Source organism: Carassius carassius, chromosome 46, assembly GCF_963082965.1.
Source record: "Carassius carassius chromosome 46, fCarCar2.1, whole genome shotgun sequence".
NCBI classification, from domain to species: Eukaryota; Metazoa; Chordata; class Actinopteri; order Cypriniformes; family Cyprinidae; genus Carassius; species Carassius carassius.
Window position 1 is genome coordinate 14,333,058 of NC_081800.1, and position 27,530 is coordinate 14,360,587.

At 41.6% G+C, this 27,530-nt stretch overlaps 1 protein-coding gene across 1 annotated transcript; it reads left to right on the plus strand.

Moving 5' to 3' along the window:
• Nucleotides 1-463: 463 nt before the first annotated feature.
• LOC132129531 (solute carrier family 2, facilitated glucose transporter member 1-like) lies at nt 464-9,952 on the plus strand. Its single transcript, XM_059541160.1, has 10 exons — nt 464-651; nt 5,600-5,695; nt 6,804-6,964; nt 7,058-7,298; nt 7,430-7,592; nt 7,666-7,853; nt 8,578-8,682; nt 8,779-8,880; nt 8,970-9,173; nt 9,257-9,952. The coding sequence occupies exons 1-10, from the start codon at nt 634-636 to the stop codon at nt 9,443-9,445; spliced, it is 1,467 nt and encodes a 488-aa protein (XP_059397143.1). The 5' UTR covers nt 464-633; the 3' UTR covers nt 9,446-9,952.
• The last annotated feature ends 17,578 nt before the right edge of the window (nt 9,953-27,530 follow it).

Below are 27,530 nucleotides of genomic sequence, written 5' to 3' on the forward strand. Positions count from 1 at the left end.
TCCTCAAGCCTGTATCACTGGGAAACCTTGTGTGTGAAGAGAGAAAAAAAACAGGAAGAGATAATGAGAGAAAGTTACCAGTTCCTGCTGAACGTTACACGTAAGTAACGTTAGTTACGATGACATAATTGTATAAATGGTAAAATAACCTAAATTATTATTCAATCTTACTTGTGAAATGTAATCCCCATGCGATCTGGTATCAATAATGCGTCGGTTATTGCAACCATAAGCTGCACAAAATACGGGCATAATTGATCGCTCTCCGTTGACTCCGATTGACTCTGGTGCTAGCGTTGAGTGGAGAGACCCAACCAATATGGCGGCGACGCTGGATCACGCTCCAGCACGTCATGAGGCGTCTACGTATATTATGTCTATGTTTATAATAAGCTCTTTACTCCACTGATAACCGTTCTCTGAGCGCACCTGACACACTCAAAGACGATATCAGATCGACTAACAGAAGACATAAAGGCGTCTTTCAATATGACAAGTTGGATGATACATTGTGGATTTTAAATTGTAATAAATTGGCGTTTGGGGTTTTAGGACTGCAGTTTTACACCACAACGAAAAGAAGAAAACAATTAACGTTATTCTATAACTTTTTTTATTGTTTTATCTGCCACCATGGAGTCTAATAAAAAGGTAATGTTACCGTATATTGCCTTTCTTATAACACTAGTGTAGTGATAGTTTACCAGTATAGGCTACCTGAGGAATATAATTAGATGAAAAACAAATCCTAGTTTTGTCTCCAGCAATAAAGATGTCATCAGATTTAATCCCTTAAGTAATGGAAATGCGTAGTAAAACCTTCCAATAAGACCTCTGAATCCACAGCCTAGGAGAAACAGACCCTTTCTGTCATTGATATAAGACTCATTCATCTGGTTTTCCAGGAAAAGTGATGAAAGTACTTTGTACTTGATTAATGTGTATGCATATGCATTATTATGAACGATTTTGTTTTGTAGAACAATGACATTTGGTTTATTATAACTGTGCTAAAGGGAATTAGAAGAGAAGTGCTCTTAAATTGTGATAATTAAGATTTAAAGAAGTGCTGCTGTAAAGCCTTTGAAATCTAAACCCTTTTAATTCAGTGGCTTAGTTGGCCTTGTATTGCTTATTTTCTATATGTTTATTTTATCAGGAATGTTAAGCTTCTAAGGACTTGAGGATAATTTTACTCCGTGAACATTGGTAAATGCACATCCGTTTAGTTTTCTTATGCATGCATTTTTATTGCAACTGCAATTTATATAATGTATTAACCTATGGTTACATAATATTTAACAAGCTTTAAGTGTTACTTGTAAACACGAGGGCTGCAGTCTGTGGTCGAGTCAGAACTGTACCGAGCCTGACAGCCAGGGGGCGCAATTGTCCAACAGTAAACCTGCCATAACCGTTATTTTCTAATACAAGGAATATTTTTTAAAACAGCGTTTCTGCAGTAGGCAGGGGACAGATTAAAACACTACAAGGCTACTTATGTAAACCTTCTTAAGCTTTAGAATAACTAGTGTTTTCTACATATGACAGGTAGAAGGTTGGATTCCCAGAAAAATAATCAGGATATGTTCCTTATAGGTTTTAGTTGAAGGATTTTCGTTTTTTAGTACACGATTGTAGATTGTTACTCCTGATGAGAACAGAAGTGTTATTTAGGATAAGAATGCTTAGGGGCACATATAAAATCACATGCCGAATTTTACATTGTTAATCCGACCCTTCGTGCTGGATTTCACGATGAAGTCGTTATCTTTGAGCATGTTATATAAAGTCCTGTGGTTGTTGGAGTGGATTGGAATAAGAGGCTGGCGTAGCTGGGGTACGTGTGCATGAGTAATAGGATCATAATCAACAGGGTTTCCCTCATTCAGCATCTTACATGTTGCTGCTTTGTGGGTCTTCAGTTCTGTGGAATAAACCATTGTTCTTATGTAGGTTAGGAAGAAATGTAAAAATAATTTGAACTTTTTTTTAACCAAACAGCAAAGCTGTGAAAGGAATGGAAGGGCCATATTAAATTGACTATTGTTGTATACTGACTGAGTGAAAAAGTACACAGCTATGAATATATATATATCAAGTCTATATGGAAGCCTAAATAAATAAATAATAAAGCTCATTGTAACTTTGTATTTCACTATTCTGACTTTTTTTCTCACAATTCTGAATATATATTGCAAATCTACATTTATATCTCACAATTCTGACTTTTTTTCTCCAGAATTCCTAGTTTACATTTCACAATTTTTATTTAGTTTCTGCCACAGAATATGTATATATATATATATATATATATATATATATATATATATATATATATATATATATATATATATACTATTGTGGGTTTATAACTTAAATTTATATTTTTTTTCTTAGAATTGCAAGTTTATATCTGTTATATATATGAAGAGTTTGGTTCCAAAATGCAATAAATCCATTTTGATTCATTTGAGTAAAAATGTGTTTTCTTTACCAAGAAAGTGGCAAGATGAAAATCACTATTTTCTGTTTCAGACTTTTACATAGCATCTTTAGGTTATAATAACATAAGAAATTCAAATATAGGTTTTGATTTTCAAAGATTTATTATTACCCCCCCCCCCCCCCCCCTCCCAAAATGCAATAAATCCATGATACTTTATTTTTTTCTCAAAATACATGAATTCATTGAATCAATATGAAAGTTATTTTTCATATTGAAACTGATGAAAATACACAACCTACTAAGTTGATCCACATATGACAATAGTGTTAATTTTTAAAAAAAGGATACATTGGACATGTACAACAAATGGACACTTTACCATTAGCATACAAATCCCAGTCATTTCCATAGATCTGGCAAGCCCTATTATCAACAAAAGGTAATATTAATGATAGATAAAACATCATCTGCTGTCCTCTTTATCAAGTCAAATCAAGTCACCTTTATTTATATAGCACTTTAAACAAAATACATTGCGTCAAAGCAACTGAACAACATTCATTAGTAAAACAGTGTCAATAATGCAAAATGATAGTTAAAGGCAGTTCATCATTGAATTCAGTAATGTCATCTCTGTTCAGTTTAAATAGTGTCTGTGCATTAATTTGCAATCAAGTCAACGATATCGCTGTAGATGAAGTGTCCCCAACTAAGCAAGCCAGAGGCGACAGCGGCAAGGAACCGAAACTCCATCGGTGACAGAATGGAGAAAAAAACCTTGGGAGAAACCAGGCTCAGTTGGGGGGCCAGTTCTCCTCTGACCAGACGAAACCAGTAGTTCAATTCCAGGCTGCAGCAAAGTCAGATTGTGCAGAAGAATCATCTGTTTCCTGTAGTCTTGTCCTGGTGCTCCTCTGAGACAAGGTCTTTACAGGGGATCTGTATCTGGGGCTCTAGTTGTCCTGGTCTCCGCTGTCTTTCAGGGCAGTAGAGGTCCTTTCTAGGTGCTGATCCACCATCTGGTCTGGATACGTACTGGATCCGGGTGACTGCAGTGACCCTCTGAACTGGATACAGACTGGATCTGGTGGCTACGGTGACCTCGGCATAAGAGAGAAACAGACAAATATTAGCGTAGATGCCATTCTTCTAATGATGTAGCAAGTACATCGGGTGTTATGGGAAGTGTTCCCGGTTCTGGTTTACCTAATTAATGGAGCCTAAAAATCCTTTAACGGATCTGGATATTAAAAGCATATTAGTATGTTATGTGTAAGCCAGGTTAAAGAGATGGGTCTTTAATCTAGATTTAAACCGCAAGAGTGTGTCTGCCTCCTGGACAATGTTAGGTAGGTTATTCCAGAGTTTAGGCGCCAAATAGGAAAAGGATCTGCCGCCCGCAGTTGATTTTGATATTCTAGGTATTATCAAATTGCCTGAGTTTTGAGAACGTAGCGGACGTAGAGTATTATAATGTAAAAGGAGCTCATTCAAATACTGTGGTGCTAAACCATTCAGGGCTTTGTAAGTAATAAGCAATATTTTAAAATCTATACGATGTTTGATAGGGAGCCAGTGCAGTGTTGACAGGACCGGGCTAATATGGTCATACTTCCTGGCTCTAGTAAGAACTCTTGCTGCTGCATTTTGGACTAGCTGTAGTTTGTTTACTAAGCGTGCAGAACAACCACCCAATAAAGCATTACAATAATCTAACCTTGAGGTCATAAATGCATGGATTAACATTTCTGCATTTGACATTGAGAGCATAGGCCGTAATTTAGATATATTTTTGAGATGGAAAAATGCAGTTTTACAAATGCTCCATTAATGCTCCAGTTCCATTAATGCCAACAAAGTGTTCAAGTCAGAACTATTAGAGAGATACAGCCACGATTAGATGATAAGAGCAGGTCATTTGTAACTCTAAGGAGAGCAGTTTCAGCACTATGATACGGTCTAAATCCTGACTGGAAATCCTCACATGTACCATTTTCTTTAAGAAGGAATATAATTGTGAGGATACCACCTTTTCTAGTATCTTGGACAGAAAAGGGAAATTCGAGATTGGTCTATAATTAACTAGTTCTTTGGGGTCAAGTTGTGGTTTTTTGATGAGAGGTTTATTAACAGCCAGTATCACATGTCTTGTATACGAAATGCAGATTAAGGGCAATCATATTTCATTGAAATATATAATTATGCTATATTCACCACAATATCATGCGCTCCCAGGATCAATTTTCTGAGCAAGATCTCTACACAATAAAAAACAAAAAACAAATAATTTAAACCAGATAGATGATACAACCAGTGAGACATTAAGCTGTACAGGCTATAGGAACGTAGCCAAAATATGACACAATCTAACACGTGGTATTTTAACACTCAATTATTATGATGGCCTCTCTGTAATGTCTGACTATTAAAATGTCATACATCTCAAATGACATTATAAAACCATGTCGAAAAGAAGAGACATACTCATAGCATGTTGTGGGGTAACTTGAAATAGGCATACTATAAGCATGTGACAGTTAAAACATTACGATTATTTTAACTTAATTAAAAAGGAAAAACTGAGTAAGGATCAAGCTTTCACAATGAACTTGATTCACATTTGATACTCACACTCTGATTGTCATCCATCTTCACTGGTCTTCTAATTCAGTAGGTGGTATTGTCACTAAAAACCTAGGTCCTAGAAATGCAGTCCTAGGACTGCGGCCCAGAAAATGAAGCCTCCGTTTTTGCAGGCAGATGCTACTCCGAGTTATTTGTTGATCTCAAAGATACAAAGTAGATGAGGAAAACTAGGATGCCGGGTGTATTCAGAGCGCCACCATTACTGTCTGGAGTAAAAAGGGAGACTGGCGTTTATCACGGTTTGGACATTTTTTTTTTAAAATATGACCATATAAATGGTGTTTATCACGTTTTAGAATCAAACTCTTCATATAATGTTACTTATGTACCTTTTTTTATTCTGTGACAGAAATATGCTTCCATGTTTTAATAATACAATTCTATAAACAGGAAAATTATATATATATTGTTCCATATAAATCAGAAGGATAACATTTTTAATTTGCGAACCAAATTAAAATATTTCTTTATAGTTTGAACTGAAATGCCGTTCTTGTTTTACAGCAGTTGACGCTTCAGCTGCTGATGGCTGCTGGGACCGCTGTGATCGGCTCCTTGCAGTTTGGCTACAACACAGGAGTCATCAATGCCCCTCAGAAGGTGAACAATTTTAAACGTGTAACTACAGACATGGCACATAATTTGTCATAAGCACAAGTATCAGCATATGGCTATTTGACAAATGGATATTTGGGTATTTTCCCCCATATAAATTTTTACAGTATTGTTGCTGTTTATATGTTAGTGTTATTATGTAATACATCTTATTTTTGATTAGCTGTATACTGTATGCTGTATTAATCTTCCTTCCAGCATTGCCTATTAAGATATGCTGATTTAACACGTGCAGAGCATTCTAATAATAGACCAGCACTACTTCAGTAGTAGGCAAATAGATTTCTCTTTTACATTTATGTTGATGTGGAAGTAATAAAACGTCATTAGATTTGCCTATAGTTTGCAACAAATATATTAGATTTTTTTTTTCCGCCATGAACAATGAATTACTAAATGACTTTGACCTCTTAATATACATCAAGTAAGGGTTCTGGGTAAATCCCACATATACTTGAATGAACTCTATATAGAGTGGAAATCATGTGGCATGGTTTAGCTAGTCATTTAATGGGATAAATGGAAAAAGTCAAAAGTCTAGGACAGGTAATGACATCATTACTGTGAAGTAATACTGTGACATTAAGATTATTAGTACACTGCAAAAAAATTCTGACCTCTCCAACTCAAATTTTTCTATTGACTGATCACATCAAAACTTTTCAATTGGCCAAATTGAATTAGTTATTGAAATTTATAAATTCAAACTTTTGAATGGTATTTAGTTCACATATTCAGTGTAATAGCATGCAGAAAATGTTTAGGAGTGAAGAGGTTTAAATATTCTTTTGTGTGCTTTTTTTCTTGTTTCTTTCTATTGTGGAAGAAAGTGTTAAGTCTCAACAATAAGCCTGTGTTTAATCTATCATAAGCCTGTTTTTGCAGTTTTGTATGTTTGATGATTAACTTAATCAAGCTTAATTAAGCAGCTTCTTATGCAGTCCGTTCTGACGCTCCTCTGCTGACTTTAATGTAGAACTGCTGGAGCAAATGACTGTTGACTGAAGTCTGAAGTTGCAATGTCAAATAAAAAAATCTGAATTTATTTAATAATAGAAATAATCCTCCTCCCTAATGATTTTTTCATGCATAGATCATCGAGACTTTCTACAATGAGACGTGGCATAAGAGGTATTCAGAGTACATGCTGTCGACAACTCTAACTACACTCTGGTCTGTATCGGTGGCCATTTTCTCAGTAGGTGGCATTTTCGGCTCCTTCTCAGTTGGGCTGTTTGTAAACCGCTTTGGCAGGTAACTTGACTATTCAGCCAGAACTTTACAAATACTTTACCTTTATCCTGAATTCATGTGTCTTTAAACTTTCTCTTTCTGATCATTTAACAGGAGGAACTCAATGCTCATTGTTAATGTTCTGGCCTTCATAGCTGCTGCATTAATGGGCTTTTCCAAGCTGGCTGAATCCTGGGAGTTGCTTATTATTGGACGCTTCATAGTGGGCCTTTACTCTGGCCTTTCCACAGGCTTTGTACCAATGTATGTCGGAGAAATTGCCCCAACTTCATTACGTGGGGCACTGGGCACACTTCATCAGCTTGGCATTGTCATTGGCATCCTCATAGCACAGGTTAAATAAATAGTTTCCTTTATTTTAAGAACACTTTTAGCAATCATCAAAACTTTTACATTTTATAGATAGATAGGACCTTTGTGTTTTTTGTGTACTTCATTTGGAAACACTCCTGCTTTGTTTTGTAGATTTTTGGTATGAAAGAAATCATGGGAAACCCTACAATGTGGCCCTTCCTACTTGGCTTTACTTTCATCCCAGCCTTATTCCAGTGTGCCCTGCTCCCCTTCTGCCCCGAGAGCCCACGCTACCTCCTCATCAACCAGAACGAAGAGGACAAAGCCAAGACTGGTCAGTTTTTAATACTCAACTTAAGATGTTTCCTAGGTTTTCTCCAGCCAGCCTAACTAACTGATTTCTACAGTGCTGAAGAAGCTCCGTGGCACTGATGACGTGGCTGCAGACATGCAGGAGATGAGGGATGAGAGCATGCAGATGATGAGGGAGAAGAAGGTCACCATCCCTGAGCTGTTTCGCTCATCACTCTATCGCCAGCCCATCTTCATTGCCATCATGCTGCAACTCTCCCAGCAGCTCTCTGGTATCAATGCTGTACGTTTTCTTGTCTATTTCTTTATCTAGGATTTATCAGTAGTTCCATCTACAGTATCTACCTTTTCAACCAAATTCTATTGCTTGTTGTATTAGAAATACCAGCTACTGAAAAATGATTAATCAGAGTTTACCAATATGCCAGTTAATGCGAAAAAAAAATAAAAAAATAAAAATATATATGTCGGTCAAAAGTTCAGAATAGATGGGATTTTTTTATGTTTTTGAAAGTGCCTATTAGAATGATTTGTGATAATGTAACACAGAAGACTTGAGTTATGGCTGCTGACAATTCAGCTTTGCCATCACAAGTATACATTACATTTTAATATATATTCTAATTGAAAACAGTAATTCTAAATTGTAATATGTCACAATTTTATTGTTTTTACTGTATTTTTTCATAAAACAATTAACGTCTTGGTGAACATAAGATACTTTGTTTCAAGAACATTAAAATCGTAATTATTCCAAACTTTTGAGCAATAGCATTTTTAAGTAATGCTATACTACTACAAAAAAATTATGCTTTATGGTTTTATTTAATTTTTTTTAATTCAAAGATACATGCATACTTGCATCCATAAGAAAGCATTTGTTTGATCTTCAGAAATAGGATATAGTGTGTATCAAATAGCTGTAGAGGCAAGAGTGATCGGATGGAAAATTACATTAACTTGTTCATGTGATTTGCATGTTAAGTGCTTGATATTGTGCTTTTCAGGTTTTTTATTTCTCCACTGGTATATTTGAGAAAGCAGGGGTGTCTGAGCCAGTCTATGCCACCATTGGTGCTGGAGTTGTTAACACAGCATTCACAGTTGTGTCGGTAAGTTAGAAACAACATGTTTCCTGTGATTTTGGCCTTTGTTGAGACTCATGACAGTTTTATGGTTGAAAATCATTGTATGCCTCTCTAATTTAGCTGTTCATAGTGGAGCGAGCTGGTCGAAGATCATTACATCTTATAGGGCTGATGGGAATGGCTGTGTCTTCTGTTCTAATGACCATAGCTATGGCGCTACTAGTATGTATATGCTTACATTGATGTACTATATTTCTGATAATGTGTACACTGGTGTTTAATACTGTTTATTCGCTAACTGTCCTTTGCAGGATCAAGTGAAATGGATGTCGTATGTCAGCATCGTAGCCATCTTCAGTTTTGTGGCATTTTTTGAGATCGGACCAGGCCCAATCCCATGGTTTATTGTGGCAGAACTCTTCAGTCAAGGTCCCCGGCCTTCTGCCATCGCTGTCGCTGGTTTCTCCAACTGGTTTGCTAACTTTTTGGTGGGAATGTGTTTCCAGTATGTTGAGGTACGGAAACATGAACACAGTTAAAGTCTTTCTTTTCTCATTGCTCTCAAATCTTTTTAAGTACTCAGTTTTTCTGTTGATAGGAACTGACAGGCCCGTACGTTTTCATCATCTTCACTATCTTCCTGCTGATATTCTTCGTCTTCACCTACTTCAAAGTTCCTGAGACTAAAGGCCGGACATTTGAAGAGATCTCTGCAAGCTTCCGCTCAGGGGCAGAGAAATATTCCCAAGATGATCTGAACACACTGGGGGCAGATTCCCAGTTCTGAGCACTACAGTAATGTAATAAACTAACCAATTGAGTGTCCTCAGCTATAGCATGGTGGATATGTTCAAAATTGCAAACTACTATATTACTTCTAATAGGAATCCAGTAGGTTATGCAATGTTTACTATGCACTTGTGTTGTCACGATACTGGAATTTCTAACTTTATGATACCTTGAAAAACATCAATATTCATAAACATTTTTTGATACCACGGGGAAAAACTGCATAAGATTTTTGATTTTTTATTAAAAGATAAATATGACAATGCTAGAACATGACAATTAGGTATATTCTTGCATTAATGAAAACTTCTTGAGGTGGTAAAACACTGGAGACAAGCTAATGGATTTGCAAATGTTCACTTCTTTTTTGTCATGAGAAGTATTATTTTTGGCATTTTACAGTATTACCCAGAATAGGGTGGTGTGAGCATTATGGAGTGCTATAAACATGTCAAGTCAAGTCATTTTTATTTATATAGCGCTAAACAGATTGTGTCAAAGCCAGCAAGGAACCAAAACTCCATCGGTGACAGAATGTAGAAAAAACTTGTGAGAAACCAGGCTCAGTTGGGGGGCCAGTTCTCCTCTGGCCAGACGAAACCAGCAGTTCAATTCCAGGCTGCAGCAAAGTCAGATAGTGCAGAAGAATCATCTGTTTCCTGTGGTCTTGTCCCAGTGGTCGCCTGAGACAAGGTTTTTACAGGGGATCTGTATCTGGGACTCATCTAGTTGTCCTGGTCTCCGCTGTCTTCAGGGCTGTAGAGGTCATTTCTGGTGCTGATCCACCATCTGGGCTGGATAATTACTGGATCCAGGTGTCTGTAGTGACCCTCTGATCTGGATACAGACTGGATCAGGTGACTACAGAGACCTAGGAATAAGAGAGAACAAATATTAGCGTAGATGCCATTCTTTTAACAAAGTAGCAAGTACATCTGGTGTTATGGGATGTTTTTCCGGTTCCGGATTACCTAATTAATGCAGCCAAAAAATCCTTTAATGGATTTGGATATTAGAAGTGTATTAATGTGTATGTGTAAGCCAGTAATAAGTAATAAGCAAGATTTAAAAATCTATACAATGTTTAATAGGGAACCAGTGCAGTGTTGTCAGAACCGGGCTAATATGGTCATACTTCCTGGTTCTAGTAAAAACTCCACCTGCTGCATTTTGGATTAGCTGGAGTTTGTTTAATAAGCATGCAGAACAACCAGCCAATAAAGCATTACAATAATCTAACCTTGGGTTCATAAACGCACAGTTCCTAAGTGATGATGAAGAATTGACAGAGCAGCCATCAAGTCTTAGGGCCCTATCATACACCCGGTGCAATGCGACGCAAGGCGCAGCGCAAGTGTGTTTGCTAGTTTCAGTCCGGTGCCATTCGCATTTTCCCGTCCAGCACCACGTCATTTAATTAGCAAATGCATTTGCGCCCATTTGTGCGTCCATGGGAGTGCTGGTCCAAAAAAAGAGGTGTGTTCATTTAAACATTCATTTAATGTTATTTAAAGAGCGCGTTGGTAAAAAATGCGCCTCTGGGCGGGTCCACAGTGCGCGTTGATTTTGCTTATTTTTTTATTAGCAGCGAGCTTTTATTTTCCCCGTCTCCTGACTTCATTGTACCTTTTTTGGCATTGTAAAGCCGTTTTTCTGATGCCAAAAGACGAGGACACAATCACTGCTACTTCATCCCACAACTTCTTCAGCTCGGGAAGCTTTTACTGCCAGAAGCGTTCAACTTTTCCGCCATGTAAATAGCGATCTGCCCTGGCGCGAGTGCATCTCGCTCTTAAAGGGAATGGGAGATGACACTTTGATTGGTTTATTGAACGTTACGCCCATTACTTATTAAGAGAATAGGGACAACCCATTCCAAAAATGCGTCCCGGCGCACGGACCGTTTTTCTGCAGTTAAAATAGTGGATTTGGACACGCCCTGAGTACACCTGTGCCGTGCGCTTCAGAGCATTAAAATAGGGCCCTTAGACAGTGTTCTAGGTTACTACATGTAGAGTTTTTAGATCCTATAATTAACACCTCTGTTTTTTTAGAATTTAGCAGTAAGAAATTACTTGTCATCCAATTTTTTATATCGACTATGCATTGCCGCGAAGAAATATAGAGCGGAGTGAAAGCTAAACCGTGTTTCCTGATGATATCTCCCAAGGGTAACATGTAAAGCGTGAAGAATAAAGGCCCTAGTACTGAGCCTTGAGGTACTCCATACTGCACTTGTGATCGATATGATACCTCTTCATTCACTGATAAAAATTTATGGCAGTCAGATAAATACGTGCAATTACCATGCAAATGCACCTCTATTAATCCCAACAAAGTTTTCTAGTCTATGCAAAAGAATGTTGTGGTCAACAGTGTCAAATGCAGTGCTAAGAGCACTAATAGAGAGATACAACAATCAGATGATAAGAGCAGGTCATTTGTAACTCTAAGGAGAACAGTCTCAGTACTATGATACGGTCTAAATGCTGACTGGAAATCCTCACAGATACAATTTTTTTCTAAGAAGGAATATAATTGTGAGGATATTTTTGTGGAATGCAGCATAGCATTTAATACAGTATAAATACTGTAAAATAATATATTTTCTGCCCCATTCTGTGATGTTGTGAAGTGAGTTTGGAGTTGGTATCAGTTTATCGATACTATGGAAAAAGAGTTCTGAAACTATGCACTTATGATTAAAGTTGTTTTAGATATTTCAGTATTGATATGTATAGACAAATAATACATATTTTTGACAACAGTACTATGCAGTTTTCTATTTGCATTGAATGCTCATATGACTTACTACATTTACCAAACTGCAATATTTGACCAGTACACACTGCTTTTCAATAATTGCTCATTATTTCACTGGACTGACAAAAGTATGAATATTTGTATACAAAATTGTATTAAACATTGCAAAATTACCATATTTATTTCTAAAATTGTAACCAAAAACCCCTCTAATGTAAAATATCAGACAATAAGACAGCAGTGTACCATACTCCAGTTTAAAACTTTTTTTTACATACTGTACTATTATTTTTTACATATTATACTGTAAAATAATATGTAGTATACAGTATGGTTTAGCATGCAGTATGCAGGATTTTAGTATTCCATTCTGAATGTTCCCACTGTCTTCAGATACAGTAGACGAACAGTGACACAGGAAGTCCTACTTTTTTGCTCGCACCAACTTAAATCGTTTTCTTAATTGTTTATTTTATCATTCTGAAATGGAGAATATTATCTAAAACATAATAATCACAAATTTCTACGTTTCCATGCATATAAATAAGAAGATGAGTCTACATTTGTTTACTATTTTACTATTTGAATAATTCAATTCACACAATTCAGCTTAAATATATATATATATATATATATATATATATATATATATATATACAAATTTGTATTCATTTAGAATTTTAGAAGGTTTTCTTTGGTATTGTCCGGTCAACACATGATGATTTATGATATATTATGTCTACTGCTGTTATATCAAGTATAATAATGTCAGAAATGGATATTGCTACATTATAGTGTACGATTATGATATACGTGTATTAATAGTTGAACTGTAGCTTTACAAATGAGTATCAAGAGATAAACTACAAAAATAATTCAAACTCAAACAATTTTTAACATTTACATTGCTGTCCTTCTTTTTCAGAAGTGTCAATTAGGGTTCCCTTTCAGTCGGTCACTCTCGACGCCATGTCGGTGACCGACGCAAAAAGGGATATCGCTTCGATAGACCAATCTACTTTGACTGTAAACTAAACGAGCCAATGCACATTGGCATGCAATTATTGCATCCAGCTGCCTCTGATCACAGCGTGAGTATAAGAAGGCAGCTGGTGAAATGCATACCAGCTTTTCACTTCGAAGCCGAGTGACAGTACCGTTCTGCTTACCTCAACTGTGTCTACTGTGAACTGCGAGTTCAGCACGCTCTGGGAAGCTTCCTGTGTTGGCGAGACGGCGTTTCTGCAGCGGTCATTCCAGTGTCGAGTGGGTTGCACACTTCAGGCTGCACTACCCCATGTCGTGTTGCAAGCGGCCATCTTCCCTGTGCGCCTCAGCACTAAAAGAGCATTTCCTAAGAGCAAATTTCCTCTAAAAGAGCTCCACGGGTGCGTCTTTATAAAGACGATGGATCATCCTTATAAGAATGCCGTTTCACCCATGCGTTTCTGGATGCGGTCGTTACCTGGCACCGGGTGATGGTCACGATCGCTGCCTCTTGTGTCTGGGCATCAAGCACGCTGAGGTGGCTTTCGTGGATCCGTCATGTTCTCATTGCGGGAACATGACCATCTTGGAGCTGCGAACAAGGCTCCGCTACCTTCAGAGGGCACCTTTTACTGCCAGAAACTGGTCGGTGGGCTCCTCCTCCCTCACCACCTTTGATGGCGGTGTAGCGAAGGGGTATTCGGGAATCCCGTCGGTGGAGCGGAAAGTAGTGATGCAATTGTGTCCTAAGTCCGCATCCTCCTCGTGTGGAGACCCGGTGCTTCCTTCCCAGGCCTGTAGGCACTCGTCGGGTCTGACTGGCAGTGCCTATGTGGCTTGTGGGGAAGCTGCTTCCGCCTTACACTGAAGGACCTGCACGAGGGTGGTCACAACCCAGTTCTAAAGGAACTCCGAAACCGCCACTGACCTCGAGCTCCGAGCGAGGAAGGTCACCGCGAGTTCCCTGGGCCGTGCGATGTCCACGCTTGTGGTCCAGGAGCGCCATCTCTGGGTGTGTCTGGCAGACATGAGGGACACCGACAAGGTCCGGTTCCTCAATGCCCCTGTGTCTCAGACCGGCCTCTTCAGCAACGTGGTCGAGAGCTTTGCCCAGCAGTTCTCGGCTACCCGGAAGCAGACTGAGGCGATACGACACATCTTGTCCTGGCGGGCACCATCTGCCGGCCACAGTGCCAGGGGGGCACGGAGAGTTGCGGACGGCCAAGCTCCAGACCTCACTCATCCACCTCCCTCGCCAGATGGCAGCAGCGGGTGGTTCGAGAGCGTCAACAAAGGCACTACTCACGCACCGTCTGCCAACCCGTAGAACCAGGAGAGCCCTGCACCCCACACGCACACCACACTCCGGCCTGCTCACAAGCCGCCCGAGTTGGGTCCCTGTGTTCCACCTCGCTGCCCCACTGTGGGTATGGCTGTGGTTCCGCTAGTCCCGCTTGTACGGTTTTTAAGCGCCTGGTCAGCGGTACCCAGCCTGTCTCGCTGGCTTCTGCGGACCATCAGCCTTGGGTATGTGTTTCAGTTCGCCCAGCGTCCCCCCAAGTTCCGCGGTATCTGCTTCACTACAGTGAAAGCGTCCGATCCCCCTGTTTTGCAGGAAGAGATTGCAGTCCTACTGGCGAAGGACGTGATAGAGCCTGTCCCTCCAGCTGATATGAGGACGGGGTTTTACAGCCCTTACTTCATTGTACCCAAGAAAGGTGGTGGGTTACGACCGATCTCGGATCTGCGAGTTTTGAATCAGTCCCTTGACCGGCTACCGTTCAAAATGTTGACACAGAAAGGAGAAAGCATTTTCAGGTGTGTCTCACCCCAAGATTGGTTTTCAGCGATCGACCTGAAGGACACGTACTTTCATGTATCCATCCTTCCATGCTACAGACCTTTTCTTTGGTTTGCGTTCGAAGGACGGGCATATCAGTACAAGGTCCTGCCCATCGGGGCTGACCCTGTCTCCCCATGTCTTTACGAAAGTCATGGACGCAGCTCTTGTTCCCCTCAGAGAGCAGGGTATGACGGGCATGCAGTCTAAGGGGTTTGGACGGGCCCGCAGCTGCAGTGGCACATCAATTGCCAAGAGTTGTTAGCAGTGCACCTTGCCTTGAACCGTCTCAAAGGTCTCTTACGAGGCAAGCATGTGCTGGTCCGAACGGACAACACGGCGACCGTTGCGTACATCAACTGACAAGGTCGGAAGGTTCTGAGGTCACTTCGTGCCGTTCACATTCCGGGCCTGCTCAACTGTACAGCCGACGAGCTGTCTCGAGCAATGCTCCCAGGAGAATGGCGACTCCATCCCCTCCATACTGACTCAGAGACGGGGCACCATTTGGCACCTGTGTCCAGACGTTTGGAAACTCCATGTCTGGTCCCTGGAAGGGATGCTGAGGTTCTAGGTGACCTACCCCAAGAGGTAGTGAAGACCATCACTTTGGCAAGAGCACCATCTATGAGACACGCTTACGCCTTGAAGTGGAACCTGTTTGTCGAGTTGTGTTCTTCTCGTCGAGAAGACCCCCGAAGATGCCCGATTGCGGTCGTGCTTTCCTTTCTGCAGCAAGGGCTGGAGCGAAGGCTGTCCCCCTCCACCCTCAAAGTCCAGGTTGCCGCTATTGCTGCGTACCATGACCCCGTGAATGGGAAGTCTTTGGGTAAGCATGACCTCATCGTCAGGTTCCTAAGAGGGGCCAGGAGGTTAAATCCTTCCCGGTCCCCCTCTATACCTTCTTGGGACCTGACTCTAGTGCTTAAATCACTACAGCCCATTCGAGCCTTTGCATTCAGTTGAGCTAAAGTTTCTTTCATTGAAAACTCTGCTCCTGCTTGCACTGGCCTCCATCAAGAGGATGGATGCATGCATTTTCGACTGGACACAAAGCTTCAGGACTTCAGACCAGCTCTTTGTCTGTTACGGAGGCCGGCAGAAGGGGAGCGCCGTCTCTAAGCAGAGGATGGCCCACTGGATTGTGGATGCCATAGCCCTGGCTTAGCAGGCTCAGGGTGTGCCCTGCCCGTTCAGGTTGCGAGCTCACTCAACTAGAAGTGTTGCATCCTCCTAGGCAGATATTTGTAGAGCTGCGGGCTGAGCGGCCCCTAACATGTTCGCTAGGTTCTATAGCCTTCGTGTAGAGCCGGTATCCTCCTGTGTTCTCACCTCAAATGTGTAGTGGCTCTGAGAGGCCCTGGTTAGTGTTGGCTTGCTTAAACTGCTCCAGAGTGTCCATACTGTAGACCCTGTTGAGATCCTCCATCACCCTAGGCAGCTGGACTCGGCGGAACATCCGGCGCCAGGCCTTCATGATGAGTCCGTGAGAACCATGGATGGCTGGGTTCCATATTAAGACCTAAGTGGAACTCATATGTGTATAGTCCACATTATAGCCTTAGAGCAGTGTTTCCCCGGCAGACTTCTGCCTTCCCAAGAGGGTTTTAATCACCTCAAATTTCTCCATATACTCCTAAACAGATGCTATATGTGTATTTGCCCCCGAGACCTCCTTCGGGAAGGATGGGGCTTCCGCAGCATCCCTGTTTCAAGCGGAACGGGTACGTTTTCCCAGTGTTATCCAATCTCACTCAGTGAGGTAGTGCTTTGACAATGGTGAGTGGAACTACTTGTTCCGAGCCCCGGCCTACACCTAATAGGGGCACAGGTGGCTCGCACAGGGCACTGGAAGGGGCAGCACCCATGGCGCTTTGGTAGATCCCATTTTGCGTCAGTCACCGACGTGGCGTCTCCGTTCCCTCCTTCAGGGAACGAGGGTTACCATACGTAACAGAGACGTTTCCTATACGATGAGGTTTAATATCCAATCATATTTTGACCTCCAGTAAATGAACTCAACTAATATATTTGTTAACCTATGCAAAAAAAAAAAAAATATATATATATATATACATATATATATATATATATATATATACATATATATATATATATATATATATATATATATATATATATATATATATATACAGTACAGACCAAAAGTTTGGAAACATTACTATTTTTTATGTTTTTGAAAAGTTTCTTCTGCTCAACAAGCCTGCATTTATTTGATCAAAAATACAGAAAAAACTGTAATATTGTGAAATATTATTACAACTTAAAATAATAGTTTTCTATTTGAATATACTTTAAAAAAAAATATTTATTCTTGTGATGCAAAGCTGAATTTTCAGCATCATTACTCCAGCCTTCAGTGTCACATGTAACATCCAGTCTATCACATGATCATTTAGAAATCATTCTAATATTCTGAATTATTTTTGAGTGTTGGAAACAGTTCTGCTGTCTAATATATTTGATGAATAAAAGGTTAAAAAGAACTGTATTTATTAAAAAAAAAAAAATCTAATAATATATATTCTAATAATATATTTTCTTTACTATAACTTTTTATCAATTGAACACATCCTTGCTGAATAAAAGTATTGATTTTATAAAAAAAAAAATGACTGACCCCAAATTACTGACCAGTAGTGTTTATTGTTATTACAAAATATTTACATTTTAAAAACATAGCTTCTTTTTTTTTTTTTTTACTTTTTATTCATCAAAGTATCCTAAAAAAGTATCACATGTTCTGAAAAAAATATTAAGCAGCAGAACTGTTTTCAACTTTGATAATGAATCATCATATTAGAATAATTTCTAAAGGATCATGTGATAATGATCCTAAAAATTCAGCTTTGCATCACAGAAATAAATGATAATTTAAAGTATAATAAATTTAAAAACAATTATTTTAAATTGTAATAATATATCACAATATTACATTTTTTTCTGTATTTTTGATTAAATAAATGCAGGCTTGATGAGCAGAAGAAACTTCTTTCAAAAACATTAAAAATAGTAATGTTTCCAAACTTTTGGTCTGTACTGTATATATATATATATATATATATTTCAGCTTTGTGCATAATGTTTAATGTGTGTGTGATGAGGAGATTTTAGTATTGTTCATTTGTCAGAACTGCAATAATTGTAGACATCCTGGCTATTTATTTCACATATTGCTAAGAATTATGAATGAAACAGGCTTCTACTATTTCTTATGTAAAGATATATATTTATTTTTTGTGTAAGAGTGTTTTCAATTAACATGGCATAGATTGACACAGAGCCATTCATCCAAAGGATGTAAATATGTTCAGGTTTACTAAAGCAAATTGTTTTAATAGATGTGCTTATTATTTAGAATTTTTTTTAAATCTTTCTAAAAGATGAGATTTGGTTTCGTTCGGTGTGTCAGAGAAAATGTATTAGAAATCCTAGAAAAAATGTGCCAAGACATGTACTTGCTGGGTATGCTACTTTTTCTAAATAGTGAATTTATAGTTGGAAATAAATCATATAAACAAAACTGCAAAGTGTCATTCTTGTAAATTTTCTGTTTGGATCATTGCTTAGCAGAAATGTCACATAAAGGTGTTTAAAATGCATAAAACAACAATTATGCTCGACCAAAAGATGGCAGCATTTCTCACTGCAATAGTACTGGCTTTTGATTGTGGAATGTACAAGAAACATTTGGTTCTTCAAAGGAACTGATTTGGAGAATTTTAACATTACATCACTTGCACCAAAGGATCTTCTGCACTCAATGGGACACCATCAGAATGAGAGTTCAAACAGCTGATTAAAAAAATCACAGAATAAATTGTGAGTGCATTTTCAGCAAATTTACATTTTTGGGTGAACCATTCCTTAAATGTACAACCCATAATGCAGGAAAGCATCGCAACAGAAATCCTCTATCTTGTGATGGAAGAAAACGTGTATTTGGACCTACTGTACAGTTTAGTTGCCAGTCTGCCGATTGCCACCAAAATCCTATTAATGTAATGGACAGAGAAAAAACCATCGGGTGTCTTGTGATTTTGCCATAAAGCGACAGATTGCAGCATCATGCCAGAATAATAATGGGATGTCAACAATTTTATTGGGAACTAAATATTACATTATAAAATCCAACAGTTATCAACGTACCGTGAATTTCCTCAGGGATAAAAATCAATTAAAAACAGAAAAACTACTGTCCATTCTATGCCATATTAAAGACAAAACAAAGCATAAACATGCAGACACTACAGATGGAATGCTGACATAGTGTACATAACCTGAATTGATTTTTCCAAATAAAATAAAAAAAACATGAAGAAGAAATCCATTAGTTTGCTTGCTGTGCAGTCATGCAGACACAGTCTCCTGAAGAGATTATTAATTGCTTTTTCTCTCCAGCTCCTGTTCTCATTTTCAGCTCCACTCCATTTAAAATAAGAGCATCGTAGCCAAACTCCCACCACATTACAGTTTCATAGCACCGGAAAATATTTTCTCAACCCTTTTTAAGATGATAGAGGAACAAACAAACAAAATCCACTAATTTACTTTAAGTAAAGGCTATGCCTTGAGGCAGAACTAGGCCACAGAATGTATTGCATTGTGTATAATGAATCTAGTGAGAGAGTTGCAGTATGACTTCGATTCACAGTCTGCTAATTAAATTTACTCCTCAGTTGGATGTACAGCTCAAGACATGGCCCTACTTTTAATGAGAGCCTGATCTTTTCACACTGATCTATCCTATGACAGACAGACAGACAGACTATAGTACCTAAGAGAGAATTGTGAATTGCATTTTGCTTTATATTACAGCATTCTCTCAATTTCAACTTTTGCTTCAAGTTTTATGTATTATTTATTTATGATTTTGTGAATTAACTATTCATAGTTCAATGTATTATGTCTAAACATGTACAGACATCTTCAGTACATGCATTGAAATTTATTTGATTTAAAATGACATTCTTTTACATCTTTTAGTTTGCCTTTTATATCATAATTAATATTCACATGGAACATATTTTAATCATTTTATTTACAGTTGAAATTATTTACAGAACCTTTCATATTTTTGTTTGTTATACCACTCCCTTAATTGAGAATTAGGAGAATTATTTTTAATATTATATATACATAACCGGTATCTGTCAATGTGGAAAAATAAAGTGTGAAAAATAAAAGTAAATACAAATATTTGTATTAATATTAGTATGCTGCTGTGTACTTTATAAATATGAATTAACCAATTTAACTTTGTTACTGACTGGCATAATGAGAGATGTAATGCTGGATTTAAATGCTAGTGATCTGAATCATTTGTTTAAGTGCTTTACTACAAATATCCTTCAGCCATGTGAAATTCCCAGAAGCCACTTCTGATCACACTTCATGTAATGCCAGAATGAGATCGCTTCTTGATACAGATAAATAATATCATATGACATCTACTGATCTTCATGTGATCTTCAAGGTAAATTTATTTAAATTAAATGTGTTATTATGAAAAATGTTTTCATAAGGGTGTTGAATTAATATTTTTTAGTCTGAAGATTGGAGTGTTTTGATACATTGGTGCTTATAGTACTATTCAAATTTGAATACAAAACTCAAGTGCAAATACTAAACTGTCCAGTGAGTCAAATTCAGTAAGATTAAAATTGCTTTGTTTTAGGCACCATGACTGACTTGAAACAAATCAATGGAGTATTGTGGTTACTTTATTCAATCTCTCAGAAAGAATATAAATGTAAATTATTTGTTAAAATCAGATTGCAGCCATGACTTAAATATAAAAAGCTATCTTTGCTGGAGATAACTTTGATCATTACTCTAGAGCTTTATTTGCATATGAGGAGAGGCTCGTTGCATCTCCACAGAGCTGGTGGGGCACATAGATGATGCACTTTCTCTTGACCAGATGCCTTTTTAGTTGTTCTTTATTCCAGAGATATGTTTTTGGGTGAGCATGCACGTATGTGGTTGGGCATTTAAATATTTCATGGTGTTTTCAATATTTATGAAACCGCAAGAACAGTGTGTGCTTCCCGCTCTCAATTTCAGCTAAAGGAATTCATACCTATTTGCTTTTATGTAATCGTTGTCTCTCTAGCTGTTCATTTCATTCACTGTGTGAATTTATTCTCTATGATTTCACCCTATAACAACAAAAGGCATATTGAACATTACAGGAATCCAAAAACGTTGTAGTGTGGAAAATTTAAAACATGCTTAAATAACTGAAATGACACAAAGAGACAGTGGAAAAAACACTAAACTACGCTTCACTTAAGTTCATTTTATAAATAGCAGCAAAGGAGAATGCTATATATTGAATTAATACATATATTTATTTATTTTGCTTTTGTACAGTATATTCAAATTAACTGTTAACATAATTATTTATATATATGTTCAGCTCTATAGCCAGGCACAGTTGGATGGAAAAATGGATGGAAATTATCTAAAAGGACAACAACAGTCAAAATAGACAAAATAGAAATATATACCTAATCACAAATACATTATACATCAGCACCAAAAGCTGTTTAATGACTAATGTGCTTGTAAGCACTTTTGCCAACAGTTGTGGTGCAAATGAATTCACTCTTTTCTTCACAAGCATCAACAATTCATAGTGCAAGTGCCTTTTCCATCAAATATGCATTAAAATAGGCCAGTCTGTTTTGGATTGCTTCCTCTCAGGGAGATCTGGGTTGAGGATGAATGATGTCCAATGTTAGTAGAATAGGAATGCTTAAAACAGCTTGCAATACAGATACATGCAGAAAAATAATATAGATAATATAAAACAGAAAAACGTCTCTAGGTTACGTATGTAACCCTAGTTCCTCGAGGGAACGAGACGCTGCGTCGAAGCGCTTTGGGGAACGCGTTCAGCATACGCGACTCTGAATATCATGTGTAATCAGTCCAATGGAAGGGCGTGACGTCACCGACGTGGTGACGTAAGCGACCAGGAAGCTATAAAAGCACGTGCCACGCAGCTGGCGTCAGCTTCGAGTACCAGAAAGCGCCGGCAGGGGTGCCGGGGGTATGGCTCCGAGACGCAGCGTCTCGTTCCCTCGAGGAACTAGGGTTACATACGTAACCTAGAGACGTTCCTCTTCAGGAACTCGAGCTGCGTCGAAGCGCTTTGGGGAACGAGTCCTAACGCCGCCAGACTACCAAACCCCTGCCTGGTGTGTATCCGAAGAGCACAGCTCAGGACAGGAGGACAGAAGCGCCTGGAGTGACTGGCATATCTAGGCCATAGAACCTAACAAATGTAGAGGGCGTGGACCACCCCGCAGCGTTGCAGATGTCCAGCATGGATACACCTGCTAAGAAGGCCTTAGAGGCCGCCATACCCCGAGTAGAGTGAGCCTTGGCTCCCGACAGCGGGGGACGACCAGAGGACTCATAGGTGACGTTGATAGCCTCGACTATCCAACGACTAATAGTCTGCTTAGAAGCAGGAGAACCCCTCTTGGGGGGACCGTAGCACACAAGCAATTGGTCAGTTTTTCTCCACAGGGCAGCTCTGTGGACGTATGCGTCCAGTGCTCGAACCGGACACATACAGTTTAGCTTCGCCTGGTCGGGCTCCCGAAAGGGAGGAGGACAGAAGGCCTGCAGCACTACAGGTCGTGGTGTAACAGAGGGAACCTTGGGAACATATCCCGCTCGAGGGTATATGAACGCTTTAGTCATGCCTGGTGCAAACTCAAGATAAGAAGGGGCCATTGAGAGGGCCTGAAGATCTCCTACTCTCCGCAGAGAGGTAATAGCCAACAGAAAAGAGGTTTTAAGTGTGAGATGTCTGTCTGAGATATCTTGAATAGGTTCAAACGGGGTTTGCACATAGCCTCTAACACCACAACCAAGTCCCACGGGGGAATACGGGACCGTACTGGAGGTCTCAGCCTCAGTGCACCGCGGAGGAAACGTGTAACTAGGGGGTGTCTTCCCAGAGACTGACTGTCGAGAAGGGTGTGGTAGGCCGCAATGGCCGCCACGTAGACCTTCAGAGTAGAGTGGGTCAACCCTGCAGAGAGCCTGGCCTGTAGAAACTCCAGAACTGTACCAACTGGGCAGTTTGCTGGGTCTAGCTGGCGGTCTCTGCACCATGAAGTGAAAAGCTTCCACTTCAGGGCGTACAGTTTCCTCGTAGAGGGAGCTCTGGATTGGAGTAGGGTCTCCACAACCTCAGTTGAGAGACCAGCTGCTACCAGTTGTGCCCCCTCAGGGGCCACACCCACAGCTTCCACAACTCCGGGCGAGGGTGAATTATCGTGCCCTGCGCCTGTGAGAGTAGGTCTGTCCTGATCGGTATCTCCCACGGAGAGCCGTCGAGGAGCGAGACTAGATCTGAGAACCATACTCGGCCCGGCCAGAACGGGGCTACTAATAACAGACGGACCCCGTCCCGGCGTACTCTCGCCAGAACTCCCTGAAGCAGAGCGATAGGGGGAAAAGCGTACAGACGAAGCCTCGGCCAGGTCTGTACCATAGCGTCCAGTCCCAGAGGAGCTGGATGAACTAGAGAGAACCAGAGGGGACATTGTGACGTCTCCTGAGTCGCAAATAGGTCTACTTGAGCCCTGCCAAACACTCTCCATATCTGATCTACCACCCGTAGGTGAAGTCTCCATTCCCCGGGCCTCGGCCCCTGCCTCGACAGTATGTCTGCTCCCATATTTAACTTCCCAGGAATATATACTGCTCTTAATGAGAGGAGTTTGTTCTGGGACCACACCAGGATCTGGTGCGCCAGCTTGTACAAAGGGCGCGAACGCAGACCGCCCTGGTGGTTGATGTAAGAGACCACTGATGTGTTGTCGGTGCGCACCAACACATGGTGACCTCTTAGGTCTGGGAGGAAGTGCTTCAGTGCACGATAAACTGCTAGCATTTCTAGACAATTGATATGCCACGTTAGATGGCGATCGCTCCACAGACCACGGGCAGGGTGGCCACTCATGACCGCACCCCAGCCGGTGAGGGACGCGTCCGTCGCTAGTGTCACACGGCGACAAGGAGCTCCCAGCACCGGGCCCTGATTCAAGAACCAATGTTTCTTCCACATGTCTAAGGCACGGAGGCAGCGCCGCATGACCTTGATAGTGCGAAGCGGATTGCCCCTCGGGGAAAATCCCTTGGTCTTGAGCCACCACTGTAGGGGTCTCATGTACAGCAGGCCAAGAGGTATCACGTTGGACGCAGCTGCCATCAGACCCAACAATCTCTGAAATTGTTTGACAGTGAGTGACTGGCCTTCTCTGACTCTCTTGACTGAGATGAGGATCGACTCGATACGAGCAGGGGACAATCGTGCCTGCATCGCGGTCGAATCCCATACTACGCCTAGATAGGTGGTTCTCTGAGCCGGAGAAAGTACACTCTTCTTGGCGTTCAGTCTCAAACCCAGCTCCCCCATATGTGCGAGAACGACATCTCGATGTCGAACCGCAATCTGCTCTGACTGAGCTAAAATCAACCAATCGTCAATATAATTGAGAATGCGGATGCCCTGCGTGCGCAGGGGGGCCAGAGCCGCATCTACACACTTTGTGAACGTGCGGGGTGAGAGTGCGAGGCCAAAGGGAAGTACTCGATATTGGTAGGCTTCGCCCCCGAAAGCGAACCTCAGAAACTTCCTGTGTTGAGGAAGGATGGAGATATGAAAATATGCGTCTTTGAGATCTATCGTGACAAACCAGTCCTCGGACCTGATCTGAGCTACAACATGCTTGATTGTGAGCATTCTGAACTTCAGTCTCATAACTGAACGATTTAAGACCCTCAAGTCTATAATCGGACGCAGCCCCCCATCCTTCTTTGGAACTATGAAATACCGGCTGTAAAATCCGGACTCCCTGTCCTGAGGAGGGACCACCTCGATGGCCCCCTTCTCTAATAGGGTTTCCACTTCCTGTTCCATAACCAGACCCTGCCCGGGGCCCACTATCGTGTGAACCACCCCGTTGAATATAGGCGGCACGGAGCCGAACTGAATGCGGTAGCCTTTTTCTACTATATGCAGGACCCAACGAGATACATTTGGCAGTAGTTTCCACGCTGCTAAATAATCTACTAAGGGAATCAGTCTCTCGAGACTGACCTCTGGTGTAAGAGACCCCCGCAGGGGCGGCGAGCGTCCCAGCCCCGCTACGCGCACGGGCGGAGGATACTGAGAACGATGCTCGCCCGGGGCCGCTGCGCCCTGGAGCACTGGCAGGGTTGGCAGAACGACCCCTAGAGGGCACTGCGGTGTGTACCGTTCTACCCCAGCAGAGGCTGCCCTCTGAAACCCCGGGCCATTGGCGTCAGGGTTTCTTGGCCGAGGACTTCTTAGCTTCGATAACCGCCCTTAAATCTAATTTGGGCTTAGAAGACCTCGGCCTAGAGCGTCGCTGAGACTCTCGTTCCCGACGCGGAGGAGCACGAGAGGCGACGCTCTGCTTCTGGGCCTCGCGGTGTGAGGAGCTAGGGTGCGGCTGGGGCATCTCCTTCCCAGATGCCCCGAGGGAGCGACGAGGGAGGAAGTTATGGAACGCCGCCGCCTGTTTGCGGGCCTCCTGGAACCTGTCGACGACAGAATTAACTGCGTCGCCGAACAGGCCAGTCGGCTGGATCGGGGCGTCCATGAGGCAGACCCTGTCCCGTTCTTTCATATCGGACAGGGTCAACCATAAGTGCCTCTCCGCGGCCACCATAGCTGCCATGGACCGCCCAATCGCTCGGGCGGTCTCCTTGGTGGCGCGGAGGGAGAGATCAGCGGTCCTTCTTAATTCAGAAATATCATGGGACTTGATCTCCTCTCCCTCATCTAGCTCCTTGAGCAGGTCGGCCTGGTACGCCTGTAACACTGCCATGGTGTGCAGACACGCACCAGCCTGACCTGCAGCCGCATACCCTTTGCCCACCAAAGCCGAAGTTGTTCTTAGTGGCTTTGAGGGCAATGCCGGGGCCTTCAGAGACGATGCCGCGCCAGGGGACAGATAGCTCGCAAGCGTCTGTTCCACCCGGGGCATCGCTCTATAACCGTGCTCTCCCATCCCCACTTCATTTCCGTAGTAATCAGACGAGGGGATGTAGAGGCGGGCCGAGAATGGACGTTTCCACGACCTGGCGATCTCATCATGCAGGTCGGAAAAAAATGGAAGGCCCCGGCTGGGAGGTGGCTGACTCGCGCGCAGGAAGCATTCATCCAGCTTGCTTCTCTGCGGTTCGGTAGACTTTTCGGCGGGCCAATCGATACTTAATTTGGCCACCGCGCGAGTAACCACCTCTAAGAGCTCCTCATACTGTAGCGAGTGGGGTGGCGAATCCCTATCGAGCGACTCCACATCGACCTCCTCGGAGGAAGAGAGGCAGAGCGTCGATCCCTCACCCTGAGTGGAAGGAACCGCTGTGCGTGCTTCCGACTCTAGGGATTGGGTGCCGGATCTGGCAGAAGTGGAAGGAGATAGGGACTGGCCCGTCTCCATTCCCTCTACCAGATCGACTTGCGAACCCCACGAGTGCAGCCGCCGTTCTGCCTCGACAGAAGCGGGACCAGCACCGCGGGGAACGCTGGCGAAGGCCCCCTCCTCGAAGAGGGCCCTCCGGGAACGAAGCAGCCGCACCGACATTCGCTCACAGTGCGGGCAGTCGGCCCCCTCGAGAGCCGACTCAGCGTGCTTCGAACCCAGGCAAACCATGCACAGGTTGTGTGTATCCCCACCCGTTATATATCTCGGGCAGGGAGGAACACACAGCCTATAACGCGATTTGGAATCGCCATCTGAGTGCTTAACTTTCGCCTTGCTTTTTGGCATGTCTAGGAGCTCTTTTAACTGGACAGACAACAGTAAATAAGACTCACAAGACGGACAAATGACATTCACACACAGAGCGCTTGCTGAAAGACGCGAAGCTGACGCCAGCTGCGTGGCACGTGCTTTTATAGCTTCCTGGTCGCCTACGTCACCACGTCGGTGACGTCACGCCCTTCCATTGGACTGATTACACATGATATTCAGAGTCGCGTACGCTGAACGCGTTCCCCAAAGCGCTTCGACGCAGCTCGAGTTCCTGAAGAGGAACTCCTCAGTTCTTTATTCATGTATCAGGAGCTAAATAAAGTCAGATTTGTTGCCTTCGCACAATTGCACTTGTTCAGAAAGGCAGTCTTGATACTGACAGCCCTGTTATTATTTCCTGATAATTACAGGGCACGGTAAAAAAATAAATAAATAAATAAATAAATAAATTTTATATATATATAAATATAATGGTTTGGACACACCTTCTCATTCAAAGAGTTTTCTTTATTTTCATGACTATGAAAATTGTAGAGTCACACTGAAGGCATCAAGGGCTATTTGACCAAGAAGGAGAGTGATGGGGTGCTGCGCCAGATGACCTGGCCTCCACAGTCACCGGACCTGAACCCAATCGAGATGGTTTGGGTCACCTACTGCCA